The sequence below is a fragment of the Hippocampus bargibanti genome, linkage group LG20 (assembly GCF_051943395.1).
Source record: "Hippocampus bargibanti isolate YZ-2025 linkage group LG20, ASM5194339v1, whole genome shotgun sequence".
Classification (NCBI taxonomy): domain Eukaryota; kingdom Metazoa; phylum Chordata; class Actinopteri; order Syngnathiformes; family Syngnathidae; genus Hippocampus; species Hippocampus bargibanti.
Genome location: NC_142753.1, coordinates 8,817,857 through 8,832,515, shown reverse-complemented (window position 1 = coordinate 8,832,515; position 14,659 = coordinate 8,817,857). Strand labels below are relative to the sequence as shown.

At 40.6% G+C, this 14,659-nt stretch overlaps 1 protein-coding gene across 7 annotated transcripts in view; it reads right to left on the bottom strand.

Moving 5' to 3' along the window:
* Window positions 1–14,659, bottom strand: part of samd12 (sterile alpha motif domain containing 12) — a 57,109-nt gene that overhangs the window by 41,524 nt on the left and 926 nt on the right. For 5 of the 7 annotated variants that reach the window (XM_089023858.1, XM_089023854.1, XM_089023857.1 and 2 more), the window contains 4 exons: window positions 10,402–10,610; window positions 6,844–6,973; window positions 5,884–6,037; window positions 2,189–2,329 (listed from right to left, as the gene is read on the bottom strand). In XM_089023858.1, coding sequence (XP_088879984.1) covers window positions 2,189–2,329; window positions 5,884–6,037; window positions 6,844–6,973; window positions 10,402–10,610 — 634 coding nt within the window. The remainder of the gene's footprint in view (window positions 1–2,188; window positions 2,330–5,883; window positions 6,038–6,843; window positions 6,974–10,401; window positions 10,611–14,659) is intronic. The other 2 variants (XM_089023859.1, XM_089023860.1) reach the window with 1 other exon arrangement.

The following is a 14,659-nucleotide window of genomic DNA, read 5'->3' as shown; positions in this document are numbered from 1 at the left end:
TGAAAACGTCATGTTGCACCAAAAAGAGCCAGAAGAGGGAGACCAAGCTCCATATAAGGAATTTATCAGCTTGTGGAAACGGGCTGATTAATTCCTCACACGGAGCTTGGTCGCCATTCTCTGCCTCTTTTTTGGTGATATATTTTCCCCCAATGTTGCCTCAAAATGGCACTGAATAAATCCTTTCATCAATTGCAAACATGTATGCTTTCCTCTTCAGAACTATTTGAATCATATTCATAACTGGATGTATAACAAGAAAGCATATTCTCCGAATCTGAAGCCATTGCTTTGATTCTCCAGCAATGCAAGACGTCATGGCGTGACGTCACGAACTGGGGGCGGGACTTTCTGAAAATGGCCAATTCGCAGCTCAATTTTTTTGCAGATTTTAGACACTAAGTCATTTTTATTGGTGTTTTGCATTTGAATAAAAATATATACTGCGTGTTTTGGGTATTTTAGAAGCTATAAAACGTTTTTTCTGATGTCAGTTAAGAAACAAAAAGTGATGTCGGTTGTCCTTTAAAGGGTTAACATATCAGTATCAACCGGTGGCTCTAATTGTGACATTGCAGATGGATATAAATGGCCGCGTCCCGGTTCCTTACTACAATGCTATAAATACACACCACAAATAGAGTCGGTGAGTTGCTTTGGGAAGTGAATTGATATCTGTCACTCTTATCCCAATTTCAGAGTCAGAGTACACCATTTTGGTTAAGTGTTTAATGATAAAAAATGGTTCATAACGCCAAAAATTCAAACTTTTAACATTTTTTTCCCTTCAAAATTCAACATGGCTTCCTTTTCTCGCCACCTACCATTCTGTCTGACATGTATTTTCCTCCTTCCCATCTTCTCTGCTCGATCTTCTCACCCATCTGTCTCCTCGCTTTTTTTCCCCTTTCCTTTCGATGCTTCATCACCACCACCCCACTGCCATCTCATTTCCGTTCTCTCGAGTTCATATCCCAAGTGTTACGACTCTTTTTTTGCCTCAAGCAAAAAAAGCTTGAGGTGCGCGTGCCTTGGGCATTGAAATACACCAATTTCCTTACTATCTGCTTGCCAGTTGAAAAAAAAAGTTAGAAACAGGATTTCGTGTACTCCTATAATATAGGAAATAATGTCCGCTATTTTGGGAGGGGCAATCCAGTTGCTATAATGAAGTTTATGATACAATACAAAACAAAATTGGCAAATGAAAGATGAATCTGAAGAAAATGTAGATTTTTTTTCAATTATACAAGCCTCTGATCAACCCCCAAAAAAACATGCAAGCCGAACATTCGTGGTTTCTGGTTTCGTAACCATTTTGATTCATCACCTCCTGTGGGCTTTAAAACACGCAGCTCCCTACCGCCATGTCTACAGATGGCAAGTGTATCAATGAAGCTCTCTATGGTGAATCGTTAGCAAAAATGCAACATGTTTTTCCCATTATTAGGCGGACATTGTAAATATGACAAACGTCTCTCACTCCTCACACCACTGCAATCCTCGTTCATAGTCTTGTCACCTCCCGGATTGACTAATGCAACTCACTTCTCTTTAGTGTCCCTCAGAAACTTCTCCACAAACTTCAACTCGTCCAGAATTCTTCTGCTCGGATCATCACCGAAACCTCATCCTTTCACCACATCACCCCCGTCCTCCAAGAGCTCCACTGGCTCCCGGTCAAATATAGTTTATATACTTTAAAATTCTTCTTTAAAGCTATCCATAACTTTGCCTCCCATACCTATCTGACCTTCTTCAAATTTATATTCCCTCTTGTTCCCTCAGATCCCCTTCCTCCCTCCGCCTCTGTGTGACCCCCCTGCCTGTGTCAGCACAATGGGTGACGGAGCTTTCAGCTGCTCTGCCCCCAAACTTTGGAACTCACTTCCTCCCAACATTCGTAACATCGATTCTCTTCCCACCTTCAAGTCCCATCTCAAAACCCACCTATTTAAAATTGCATTTTCTGTGTAGCTCTCTCTCTTGTTTCTATTTATAATTGTATTTGTGATTATATTTTATTTATTATAGTACCTATGTTTGTCTGTGACTGTAAAGTGACCTTGAGAGCTTTGAAAGGCGCTTAAAATATAATGCATTATTATTATTATTATTATTATTATTATTATTATTATTATTATTATTATTATTATTATTTGAGGGCATATTTGCGTACAAAGCTGACCTTGTGTGAGGAGTTGAAGGGTCCGAACTTCCTCGCGAACGCGGAGCTGTAGGACTTGCTGCAGAATGTTCTGTCTCTCGGCTTCCTGCATGATGCCCATTCTTTCCAGTTTTCGGTCTGTCAGTCTCATCAGAGATCGCCCTGAGAAATAATTTAAAAAAAAAATAAGAAAACGTTATGGTAAGAAAATAGGTACAACAACAAAAATGCTCAAAAAGAAGCATGCTGCACACGTCTAGGCAAAAATAAATAATATATATAAAAAGAAATAAAACAACAATAGAGGAGTGAGTGACGAGAAGTGGACAAATGATGGAAGAAAAAGCAAGTGTTATACTGGTAGAAAAAAAAAAATCATAGTGTCTGGCAAGCATCCAAAACCCACCCCACGGAAATCCATTAAAGCACCACAACTTTTCCATAGCGGCTCACGTTGTGGTGGCGCATTGATAACTGCGTGTCGGGACCGCAGAATCAATAGCAACATAAGTTCCATTAGGATCTTTTATTAAAGGTGGAATTGAGCTCATTGATTAAGCGGCGTAACACCAAGTGGGCGCGACCGCTGTTTTGTTTAACAAACTGCCAATTCACATCGAAAAGGGTTGAAATGGACGTTGCGATGAGAACGTCGATTGCATAGGATCGAAAAAAAAATACTTTCTATAAAAAAATTATTATTATTCGCTTCCTCGATGAGTGAATGAAAATGTGTCTTTATCACCTCAATTTTATTCTTGATAAGGCTCCCTGCATTTGCCATTGCTCGTCTACTCTTCACTTTTGTATTGAGTTGACTCCCAACATCGCATTTATCAGCCATCCCTGGATTGAGCTAAATATATGTTTTTATTCTTTTAAATATACATGGGCTTGTTTATCCAAGATGCCAACATACTGAAACTTGTGCACATTTATTCACCATGATTCCTTTTTTGGGATTGTACAAGTACCAGATTAATAAATGGAGTGTCAACAGCAGTGTAGCAAAGGGGTCGATTTATCTCAAACTTCAGCCAGGCACAAGTAACTTTTTGATTAAAGGGATTGTAAAGTGAGCAGGAACACTAAGCACACACAATGAATTTTGTGGGATTCACAATAAAACGCAAATTAGGGGGGTAATACACAGGCACCGAGTTGACTTTAGGTTACTGTCACTCTGCTTAGGCCAAATTGTTAAAGGGGCCGACTATTGGTCAGATGTATAAACGTTAGCGGTTGCTAATCTCCAAAGAAAATTCGCTATAATACGTTGACGTGTTTAAAATAAATAAATATACAAAGGTTTAATACATATCCTTAATCCATAGTGACACAAAATTGTCCTTTACAGAACATGCTAGAAAGAGAGATGCTAACTACTAGCTAACATGCTAGCTAATCGATGCGCTTTTTGGCTAATGGACGGACAGTGGGCCTGTTAGCATCGTCAATGCTTGTGTCAGTTCAAGAAAAACATCGGTCCATAATATTCAGCCCGTGGCTCACAGTACATGATTGATATTTGAGCGCGTAGTTGACGCTAATTATATACGTGGCAGCTATAGTCGCTACATACCCACGATGCTTTGCATTAAAGTATTACTGTAGCCTGAATAACACGAAATACATAATTTATACATGTAATGACAGCCAGCTGTTTGATAAATTGTGGCAACGATGCATTTTTGGGGTGAAAACCAGCTAGCTAAATGAATACTGTTGTGGTAAAAAATGCTTATGGTAAACAAGCTATTCGTACTTACACCCTTGAAAATAAAGCAAACACAATAACCACACTATGAAATAACAAGGACTTATTGACAATTTAATAATCCGACCCATGGAAATTGTAGAATTAATTAAGAATAAGGTCACATTTTATTGTTCATGTCGCTTCTAATTAGAGATACCGTGAAACCTTCCGCAGTGACCGTAGCATAAAGCAGAAAATATGTATTTAAGTCACTTATCACGCTATATACCTTTACAAAAAGAGTCCGGCTTTTGTAATTACAACAGATTAGAGACTAATATGTAATTATGCCTCGGCATGCTTTAATGCATTTTTAATGACATCTGGGTGTCTCCATTTGGGACGGGAGGGAGAAGATGGAGGGAGGCGAAGGGGGAGGATGGGAGGCATGGATTTCTTTGGGAGCGGGATGAGGATCACGGTTGCATACTAAAGTCATTTCCCGTTGTTGAAACTCATACGCGGCGTGTTTGCACATCCATAGGAACACAAGCAGACATCTGGACATAATTAGCATTTTTGTGGGTGTGTTTATCGACGCCATTTTCTTTATGGATTAAATTTATTTTCCCATTGTTTACTCAAACAGAATGTAGAACTGAACAAAAGATTGAATTATGGCCTGTATTTTGTTTTGGACTTGCGCTCACTTAATCCGTTGACGATTTTACAGCGCAATATCTCTTATTTGCAAGCGGGGCTTATGTGTAATATATACAAAGGAGTTCCATTAGCCCAATTTATTGGATTCTCTTGAGAAATGATTCGAAAATGAGCCTGTTTTATTTTTCCCCCACAATTTGACTTTGGTCCAAGGCACTGCCCTCCCTTTGCACGACACAAGTGCAAATTTAAAGGACAACCGACACCATTTTTTTGTTTCCTAACTGACAACAGAAAAACGGTTTATAGCATCTAAAATACCCAAAACACGCAGGCTGATATTTTTAGTGAAATGAAAAACATTTAAAAAAATGACTTAAAGTGTCCAAAAACGACTTCAAAATGAAACCGGAAATGGCCAGTTTCAGAAGGTCCCGCCCCATTGTTCGTGACGTCACACCAAGACGTCTTGCCTTGCTCGAGAATCAAAACAATGGCTTCAGATTCGGAGAATATGCTTTCTTGTTAGTCATCCAGTTATGAATATGATTCAAATAGTTCTGAAGAGGAAAGCATAAATGTTTGCAATCGATTAAAGAAGTCCTTCCGTATCAATTCGAGGCGTCAGGACTCCAATGTAGCGTCCCAGAAAATGCACAAGATGGCGCCCAAGCTCCGTTGGAAATGGGCTGATTTGTCTGTTAGGAATTTGTGTCAACTAGTATCAAATAGTAGTCTTGGTGCAACACACAATGATTCACCATCGCGTTATTTATGAGTTTTTCTTCTAATTTCGCCATCAACACAACGTTTTCAGACCAAACAAAGTACACAAAATGCATTGTGTGTTGCTTTCTCGGTCAGGAGCGTTCCTGACGTGACATCACGTCAGGAATCGTCACCAACTCAAAAAGAAGACTTCCTGAATATTCAGTGCGAGTCTTAAAATGTAAAATATAGCTATATGCGGTGGAATCTTTGTAAAATACGCTCAGTAGAAGTCAATTGAAGTGATTTTACATATTATGGACACAACTTGTCCGGAGGCGTCGGTTGTCCTTTAAACAGCAATGGCCTCCACATACGATGGTGAGTAGGGGGAGGTGAGACTCATCATCATTCTGCCACTCCTCATGACCCCAGAGCGATTTTACGCTGTTCGACAGTCACCGAATGAGAGGCCCTTGACACGGACAAACAAACATATTAGCATGATCGGTCGCGCTCCGAGAAATGGAGTGCATGGTAATGAACGATCGTCTGTTGCCATGAGGACCAAAGGATTACACGCAGCACCCGGTGACATTGAGGGATCCTTGTTAGGAAAAAAAAAAAAAAAAAAAGATTGACGCACCAAATGTCGTCAGCGGGAAGCGCTTTGACGGTAGAAAGGAGGCTGCAGGTGGTTGACAGCGACGGCAGATTGAAAACGGCGATGTTTTGATGGAGATGTGGCAAGAGTCCAATGTGAAGTGACAACTGCATGATGAGCGCTTGAAACGGTGATACTATAAATAATAAGAACAATTCAATAATAATAATAATAATCATTCAGCGGGAAGGTCAGTGCTGTTGGACAGTCTGCGGCTGGATGGATACATGGCTAGAGGAGCCGGCGATGAGAAGAAAGGAGCGTCGATGCGTATGTGGAACTGCCGCGGCTTGGAATTGAAGCAGATTTACGTGGGACAGGAGACGTGAGTCAATCTCTTTTTGTCAATGGATGGTACAGCTTCGCGTTTGCCTTCACAATTTAGCTCGTAGCGGACGTACACATTCCACCATGACGTCCCTGATCCACTGGAGAAAAGGACAGTTTGATCCTCTCCTGTTTCATCTAGAACGGCTTCATACAACAAAGAGGGTGCCGAAAAGTGCTAAGGATTGAAGACTGTGTTTTGTGTCACATTATTATTTATAGTATTTTTTTTGTTTGTTTTTGATCTCAAGATGGCGCCGCGAGAGTGGCTACCTTTACAGGAGCTCATGTACAGTAAAGTCTCGTTATATCGATATTCAAGGGAGTCCGAAAAAATATCGATATAACCGGGACTATCGATATATCCGACCCTGTTTGCATGTAATTTTCTCCGTGCGTGCATAGAAATAGTATCGATATAACCGGGACTATCGATATAACCGGGACTATCGATATATCCGATATCGATATAACGAGACTTTACTGTATTTTGTTTTTACTGCTGTGAAATGTCAATTTCTTCACTGTGAGACAATAATCCTTACAAAAAAAAGTGCATAAAAACTGCGATTTCCGAACTTTGAAACAAGTCATCAAATGCGTCATGGGGAGTACCTGTGATGTCATGTTGTTTGAAGGAGTCACTGTAGATCTGATGTTGATTAGGGCAGTGTTTTTTCAGCCATTTGCAAACGTCCTGTTGGGTCCACAGGGCGACCGGTTTGGACAGTTTCACATAGCTGGGCTGTCAGGAATAAATCACAACAGACGTGTTATCACTTGGCATTGTTTTCACAACGCTTTTGTGATGACGCGATAATCCGGGGATGGAGTTACTGTTACTGTCTCGACACTTTTTGTTTTGGAAACATTCACTGTGGGCGCGATAGAAAATGAGGAATGTTGATATTCAAGATGACTCCTTTCAGAACAACGTATTTTATTCAAGTAAATTACAAGTGGCCATTAGCCATACGGTATCGTCAGTACGTCACTTGATTCAAGCCCGACCATAAATTTATGAAGTCCACGGTTATTTTTAATTCATTCACTGCCATTTCCGAATTTAATCGGGACTTGAAAAGCATGACGTGGAGTGCCATTACCAAATTTGTTCGGGTTTTAGTTTTTCTCGCGGGGGGAGCCGAGAAAGTTCTGGTCAGACCTCAGACAATGTTTTTCCCTTCCACGAGATGGCAGCATTTGCCTTTTGTTTATGTTAGCGTTTTGTTACAGACTCAGCTGTTGTTAAAGCGCTATGTAAATCAATATGTATGAATTGTATTTTGTACAGCAGCCCCCATTTCAAGCTCAGATAACTCCAGACCCATATAATTTAGGAATTAACTCTTTTTTCTGATTAAAGTACATAATCTAAAGTTTCGTACACTGCATTGAATGTTGATGTAGTCCTAAAACTCAATATTCTGTGGGTCCTGCAATTTGAGTGAAAATGACAAAAACCCTGGCACTGGAGTGGACACATTGTGAATGAGTTAAAAAAAAACTTTCATCACCACTAAGTATATCAACGCCAATATATGAGGAACTACATTGCAGTTGCTTGTCTTCGAAGAGGCAGGGCAAAGTGACAGATTCCCAACCGTACGGCACTTAATGCGATTGCTTGGCAGCTCGCATTGCTGCTGATTCTGCAGGATGCGCAGGGTGGATTAAGCAAAGGCGGGGGGGGGGGGTGTCATGGCGGAAGAAACCACATTAACCATTAAACACAGCTCAATTCAATGTTAATTAACCCCGACTAGAGGCCTGAGGCGAAAAAGGGAGAGTGAGGCCAAATTCAGAAAGAATCTCCAACAGAATGAAAGAAATTGGCGCTTGATTGACTGCAAAAAAAAATAAATTAAAAGAAAACGCCAGTGCCTCACAAAAGGATTTGACACAAGAGACTCGTTTTCCATGAACCCCATTTGTGAGTCAACGGCCATCTGTGTTTTACATTCTACCCTGATTCAGCCCAAAGCAGCGCTCCTGGGGCTGAGGGAAATAGCAGAGCCAGAGGATGGAGAGGAACACATCAGGAGCAGAGTAAAGAGACAGAGACAGAGAGAAAGCGTGTAAGCGCACAATCATGCTCCAAGAGTTGTACTCAAGTCTCTGGGCCAATTAGAGGTTTGAGTGACATAGCAAGGGTGTAAGAAGAGCATGTTCTTTCCCCAAATTGAATACATGTGGAAAACAAGCACGCGCATGAAATATACATGGCAAACGCATCCGCGTGCAACACAATAGAAGCCGCAGAAATAAGCAAACGTAATTACACAACATGAAAGAGAGACTCTGCAAATGCGCTCGGACAAAAACATTCCCCGCCGGGTTGTCCTTGGATTTAATTGATAACCTAAAAGCCCAGCTTGGCTCACCAATATTCGTCATTGTTGCCTTGGCAACGAGGCAAGGACACACTCAAAAATTAAAGGCAAGTAATCACAGCACCTGGGGGGGAGGCAGGGGTATACATAACCCTGACACGAACAGCACAACGGCGAAATAAACAACCCCTGCGCAGTAAACGACAACGGCGTAACATCCACAATGGACCGTGTAATTGCATCAACGCTGATATGGCTTTAAAGATCCAATATGGACGGAGTTAGCTAAATTAATCCAGAGGCAATCGCCCTCCCTTTGTGGGGGGGTGAGGTTGGGGAGAGGGGGGGGGGTGCAGAATTAAATACACTGTGGCTGGATGTTTGCAATTGGCAGTAAATTGGATTGCAGAAACTCAACAAGGAGGAGAGCTGTGTGTATTTAACTTGAAGAGAGATGTCATAATTGGGAAGAAAAATTGAATTATGTTTACACACAGAGTGAATACAAAATACACAGACTGACATTTTAAATGCAACAAAAATGTGTCATTCTTTTTAAGTAATGAAATAAATATTTCCTAAATATTTATTTCATCTGGTACGTCTACGCGCAGCATCGCCAAATTGTATATTTTCTTATCAATTTATCACTCAACAGCTCAACTCACTCGAGTTGTCTTAACATCGACTTCCGTTTTTCACCGCAGTCGTATTTCTATAGCGGCACTACCATCTAGCGGCCAGTTACAACATTACAGATTTTATACATGTTTGGAAGACAAATAACGGGCAACATTTTCGATACATTTTCCTGATTTGAGAATATTTAATCCCTCAAATCTTGGTGTTGTTTGAATTTGTATATAATTTTATTTCTTTTATTTAGATTTTTGGGCAGCAAGAGTGCTCCAGCATCCCCTAAAATGCATTATTATACACAACATGAAGGCAACAGTATACTGTATGCTAATTTAATGACAGACTGTGTATAAAATAATATATTTGTGTGAATGGGTATAATTTTGGCCGGTGAATATGCATTTAATTTAATTTTATTTTTCCTAATCGTGTCATTAAATTGTAAGGTTGAGGTAAGTAGTTCTCCCTCCACCCATAATATTGTATTAGGATACAGTTTTAGAGTGCCCTCTTATTGTCATGGACAATGCATGTACACACGCTCCCCAACTTACGAACGAGATATGTTCCAAATGGTCGTTTGTAAGGTGAATTTGTTCATAAATTGCTTCAGTGCTATATTTTGTATGGAATGTATGTTTAAGGCTTAGAAAAGTATGCTTAAACTTTATATAAGTATGTTTAAGGCTCGTATAAGTATTGGTTAGTACTGAAAAATAAACATTGAATAAAATATATGCTCTTTAAAGGCATGTACACATATGTACATGTACAACTGGAGAGAATACTACATGTTACTACAAAAAGGTTCGTATGTACCGTTGTTTGTAACTCGAATGTTCATAAGTAGGGAAGTGGCTGTAGTCGGGTCACATTTCAGTATCCACATTTTTTTTGTTATTCTGCGAAAATTTAACTGATCCTTCTGTGCTCAAAAATAAATTAATATCTGATGTTTAAAAAAATGCTTTAGTTCCATTTTGTTGCATCTTGGTGCCAAGCAGCCATGTTGATCTTAGGGGTGTAGCTTAATTTCATCAGGTAATATTGTTGTCCAATATGGGTGTTTTGCCTCCATCTTGTTTCTTCCACATTTTTTTACTATGGCCACATTAATTATGCAATTGCACAGAGGACGCAGAGTGTAATACTCAATCTAATGCGAGCCTATTAATTCAAATAATTTTGAACAGTGCCTCACCCTTGTGAGCTCAGACTCGGACACTGAGCGATAGGGCGGCAAACGTCGCTGAAAGACGGACGGGCTTAAGTCATGGTAACTCGTGCTGTCGTCATCTAGCAGCTCCGATGGGCCGTCGACAGACTCTTCTTCTTCATCCAGCTGGGATTCGACGTCTTCTGGGTACATCTGGTGGTCGATGCCATTCTGGCTCAAGTTGCAGTGAACAGCTGGGAGGGTCACAAAGTACATATGATTTATTATTATATGAGTTAAAGGTGAAGGAAAGGATGGTCCGTTTGAAGAAACGTAACCTGTTCCGCTTTCCTAAAATAATAAACAAGCATGAACTAAATCCACAAATCACAGTGGTTCAATTAATTCCTGTGAAAAGTGGTGTAACATTAAGCTTAATTTCTCTATAAATGGTTAACCTTTTAACTTGCTATTACAACACATTCGTCCCAAAACAGTGACAATCAATTCTCAGGTTATTTCATGCTGGCTGAGTTCTTATTTGTTTTCATAATTTGTAGTAAGACGGCAAATGAGCTTTTGGTTGTCTGAGACTTATATGTATATCTGAGACTATATATAGGGCCTAAACTACCAGTAAGACTTTAGTTTGCTGGCGAAGTGTCTTGGATAAGAAGTGAAACGTCCGACACATTCAAAGAAGTACAGATGACGGCTGAAGGAACCTTTTCATCGTTGTCTGAGACTGTTCAAACCATATCACGTGTAATTCTAAATCGCGCCGGCAGACGGCGACAAAGCATATCAAATGTAGATAGTTTTTTTTTGGGCGGATAATGTGGTGGAAAAATCAGATATAAGAACACAAAAAAGCGAAATATTCCTTTGTACCACATCATGCCCTGTGACAACTTATTGTGTCCGTATGAACACAGATTTTAAAATGCAAGCCAATACTTTCAAAATTTTCTGCAATCAAATCACTGCAGCAGTAAATAAAACATTTTCAAAATCCCCCAGGGATCAGCAAATTCTCACCTGCTTGTACTCAAATGAGAGCCCAAAACTCTCTTTATTTTTAAACCATTTATGATGACCACAATCAAAATTACGGGTGAAACAAAAATTGAAAGGCCAATATTTTGTTGAGAACTTCCCTATTTTGATGACAAGTATAGAGCTATAAATACATTTCTCAACTCTCTGCGGTGTGTTACAAAAAGAAGGAAGACACTATTGAATTCCAATGCCGCTCCCTTTCTTTAGTTAGAAAGGGACAATTGCCTAGGAGCTTCAAACAAAGATATTGCAGAGATGAGGAAATTTTAAAGGCTTGTCGGTGTCGACATCTAAAATTAAATGCTCTTTTCCGTGTTGTCTGTCAGTTTCCATTGTTGATCTCACGGGAGAAGGCTCGTCCATTTACCGGTTGCAACATGAGGTGAAGTTGAGGACAAAACTATAGCTTGACAGCTTGTTATTTTTTTTGGGGGGGGAACCGCAGACAATCTTCATTGTCATGAAGTTCATTCATCATTTGGGGTGTTTTGTCAACCAAGTGGGTCACAAAAATAAAAAAAACACAACTCATAAACAAAATTATTTGCCCCCAGGGCCATTTTATGCGATCTCGGCAGAGTTTTACGGGCCACATAAATCCATCATAGTCTTATCTAAACATCATAGTCTTATCTAAACTACTCATTACATCATTATAAGTTTGTTAGCGCAGTTTTGGCGATTGGAGGCCACGATGGCGAGTTGTAACCAAGTTTTAGTTTTCTTTTCAGGTGACAAAAGGCCCAACACAAGGTGACCGTCGTTTTGACTACAATCTCCAGGCTCACATCTTTAGAGGGGGGGGGGGGGGGGGGGGGGATTTCAGATTTGTTTGCATTCCGGTTCCTTCAGCAAAGGACCTGAGGAGGGTGAGTGGGGGGGTACACAGGCTCACAACGCTATTGAAATGCGCAGCACGAAGCCTTGCTCCCTCTTTCAGCCCATCTCTTCACCCAGATTCATCTGAGTGGAGGGGGGTGGGTGATTGATATACAATCACATAAAAGAGACAGTATAGCCCACCTACCTATTTAAAAGAACTCAAAGACTGGAGTGGGACCGGACTAAAGACATATGTAAGTGGATGACAAGGTGATGACAGGAATTAAGGTAATTAAGAAACAAAATGGAGGACTGCCCTCGCCTTCGAACCTGTAATGATATAAATTGTCACAGTAGGAGGCGGGAAGGATGGGGGGGCAATAATGAAGATGCTCTTTTCCTTTTTGTATCCGGAATAGGCAACAGTGACTATAAATAGCAACATTGCATTCATCACACTTCCCAAGCCCTGGCATGCGCTCTGTGAGCATTAAAAGGGGGTGAGGGATGGTAGACATCACCCAAAAAAAACTACTCCGAGAACTAAAACACCACTCCTGGCATGACAAATGAAAAGCGGATCTTCGTGTGAACGTGTAACACGGGCGCTTCACTAAGCAGGCGTGTGCTTTTTAATGCCTTGCTCGACATGTGAATGGAAATTTTGAACACATTGATGAAGATCTGATTCGAGTTTGTGAAACCATGACAGATTCTTTCGTTTGAGGGGGTGCAGTGAGCGTACAATATTGATGTCCTGTTTGCAAGTGTGCGCACGTATATGCGAATAACAGTCATGCATAGGAGCATAGGGGGGATGCTAGCTTCAAAAATCTATCCCCCGCGTTCCCCAGAGAACGTGAGCAACCGTAAAAAATATGCACGGGGTGTCAAGCACATCCACCCACGGTTCTTTGGGGGGGAATAAGTAAATAAACGTCTCTTACAAGTGCTAGATTTTCAAGTGCCCTTTAGAGGACATGGCGTGATGCTGTTTGGTTAATTTTGCAGTTTGAAGCTAAAAAAAAAAAAAGAAGAAATAGGGTACAGATGACATTTTCCTTAATTGGGAAGGATGACATCATCGGTTACGGATGGCCGCCGACGCTTTCATTCTTTTCACCATTCACGTCCGCCGCCTTCAGAATCCAAGTGCAAATAATAAAGGCCGTGAAGCGTAACGCAAAAAGGAGCGCTGCGATATTAGCAGCCAGTCGGAGTCCGATCACATTGGAGGGTGGTATGGATTGATCATGAATTGTTCGACACACAGGATGGAGATTCAATTAGTGAGGGGGGGGGGGGGGTGCAGTTCAATATCTGAAAATGTGAGAGAACTGCTCAAGTTATGGGTAGTCCTCCTTTTTCCCCAGTTGCTCAAGTTTCAATCTGAGGTGTGTGGTTGGAATGTTTCCTGTCATGACTTTCCAAACTATGAGGAAATAAACACGGAACAAAACAGCACTGTATTGCCTCACTTCCTGACATGACAATTGAAAGAAAAAAAAAATGCTACGTTTGCCAGCAGTCCAAACTCGTCTCCATTTGAAGCAATGTGGGATGTATGAAGCGAAAATTATAGACCAAGGGTGTCAAGCTAATTTTGTTGCCGTAGGCCAAATTGTGGTTGTGGTTTCCTCTCAAGGGCCGTTATGAATTTGAGGGAGTCATTAGAGTGGTTAATTCCCGCCACATATTATATATTACATCTAGCGCGCACAATAAATTAACTCATTCACTGCCATTCACGAATTTATTCAGGAATTGAAAATATGACAGAGCGCAATTCCTGAATTTGTTCAGGTTTTGTTTTTTCATGCTAGGGTGCCGATAAAGTGCTGGCCAAGGCTTCTGGTAATGTTTTTTTTTTTCTTTTCCACAAGGGGTCAGCATTTCCATTTTTGCCATGTTAGCGCTTTGTTCCCGCTTCAGCTGTTGTTAAACCGCTATATGAACCAATATGTATGTATTGCTTTGTATTTTGGACAGCCACTTCAAATGGCTGCATTTTGCGTACTTTGGTTCATTCTGATTGGTGGACGACTTTGAATCTTTTGTCTTGGTCAGACAGCCGCCATGTTGGCTAGCGTAACACAACTTTAAATTTTGAAAGATGACCTATGTGATGAAAAAAAATAAAATTGCAAGCAAAAGGAGAGATTTTGTCAAGAAATTTCGCAAATAATGATATATGTCGCCGAATTAAACAACCGGTGCATGTTTTTGAGCTTGTCTACCTTCAAAAAAAAAAAGCCAAAGTATGACATATCGGACATTGGCAACCGCACTAACAATAAAGCCACATAGCATCCACGTCATCGTGTCTTTGAGAAGGAACAAGACTGTCAAGTTCTGGCACCAACAAGGACATTGTGCTTCATCAAAGTTAGTGTCTGGTGAAAAAGGTATGCAAGGGGTGGCC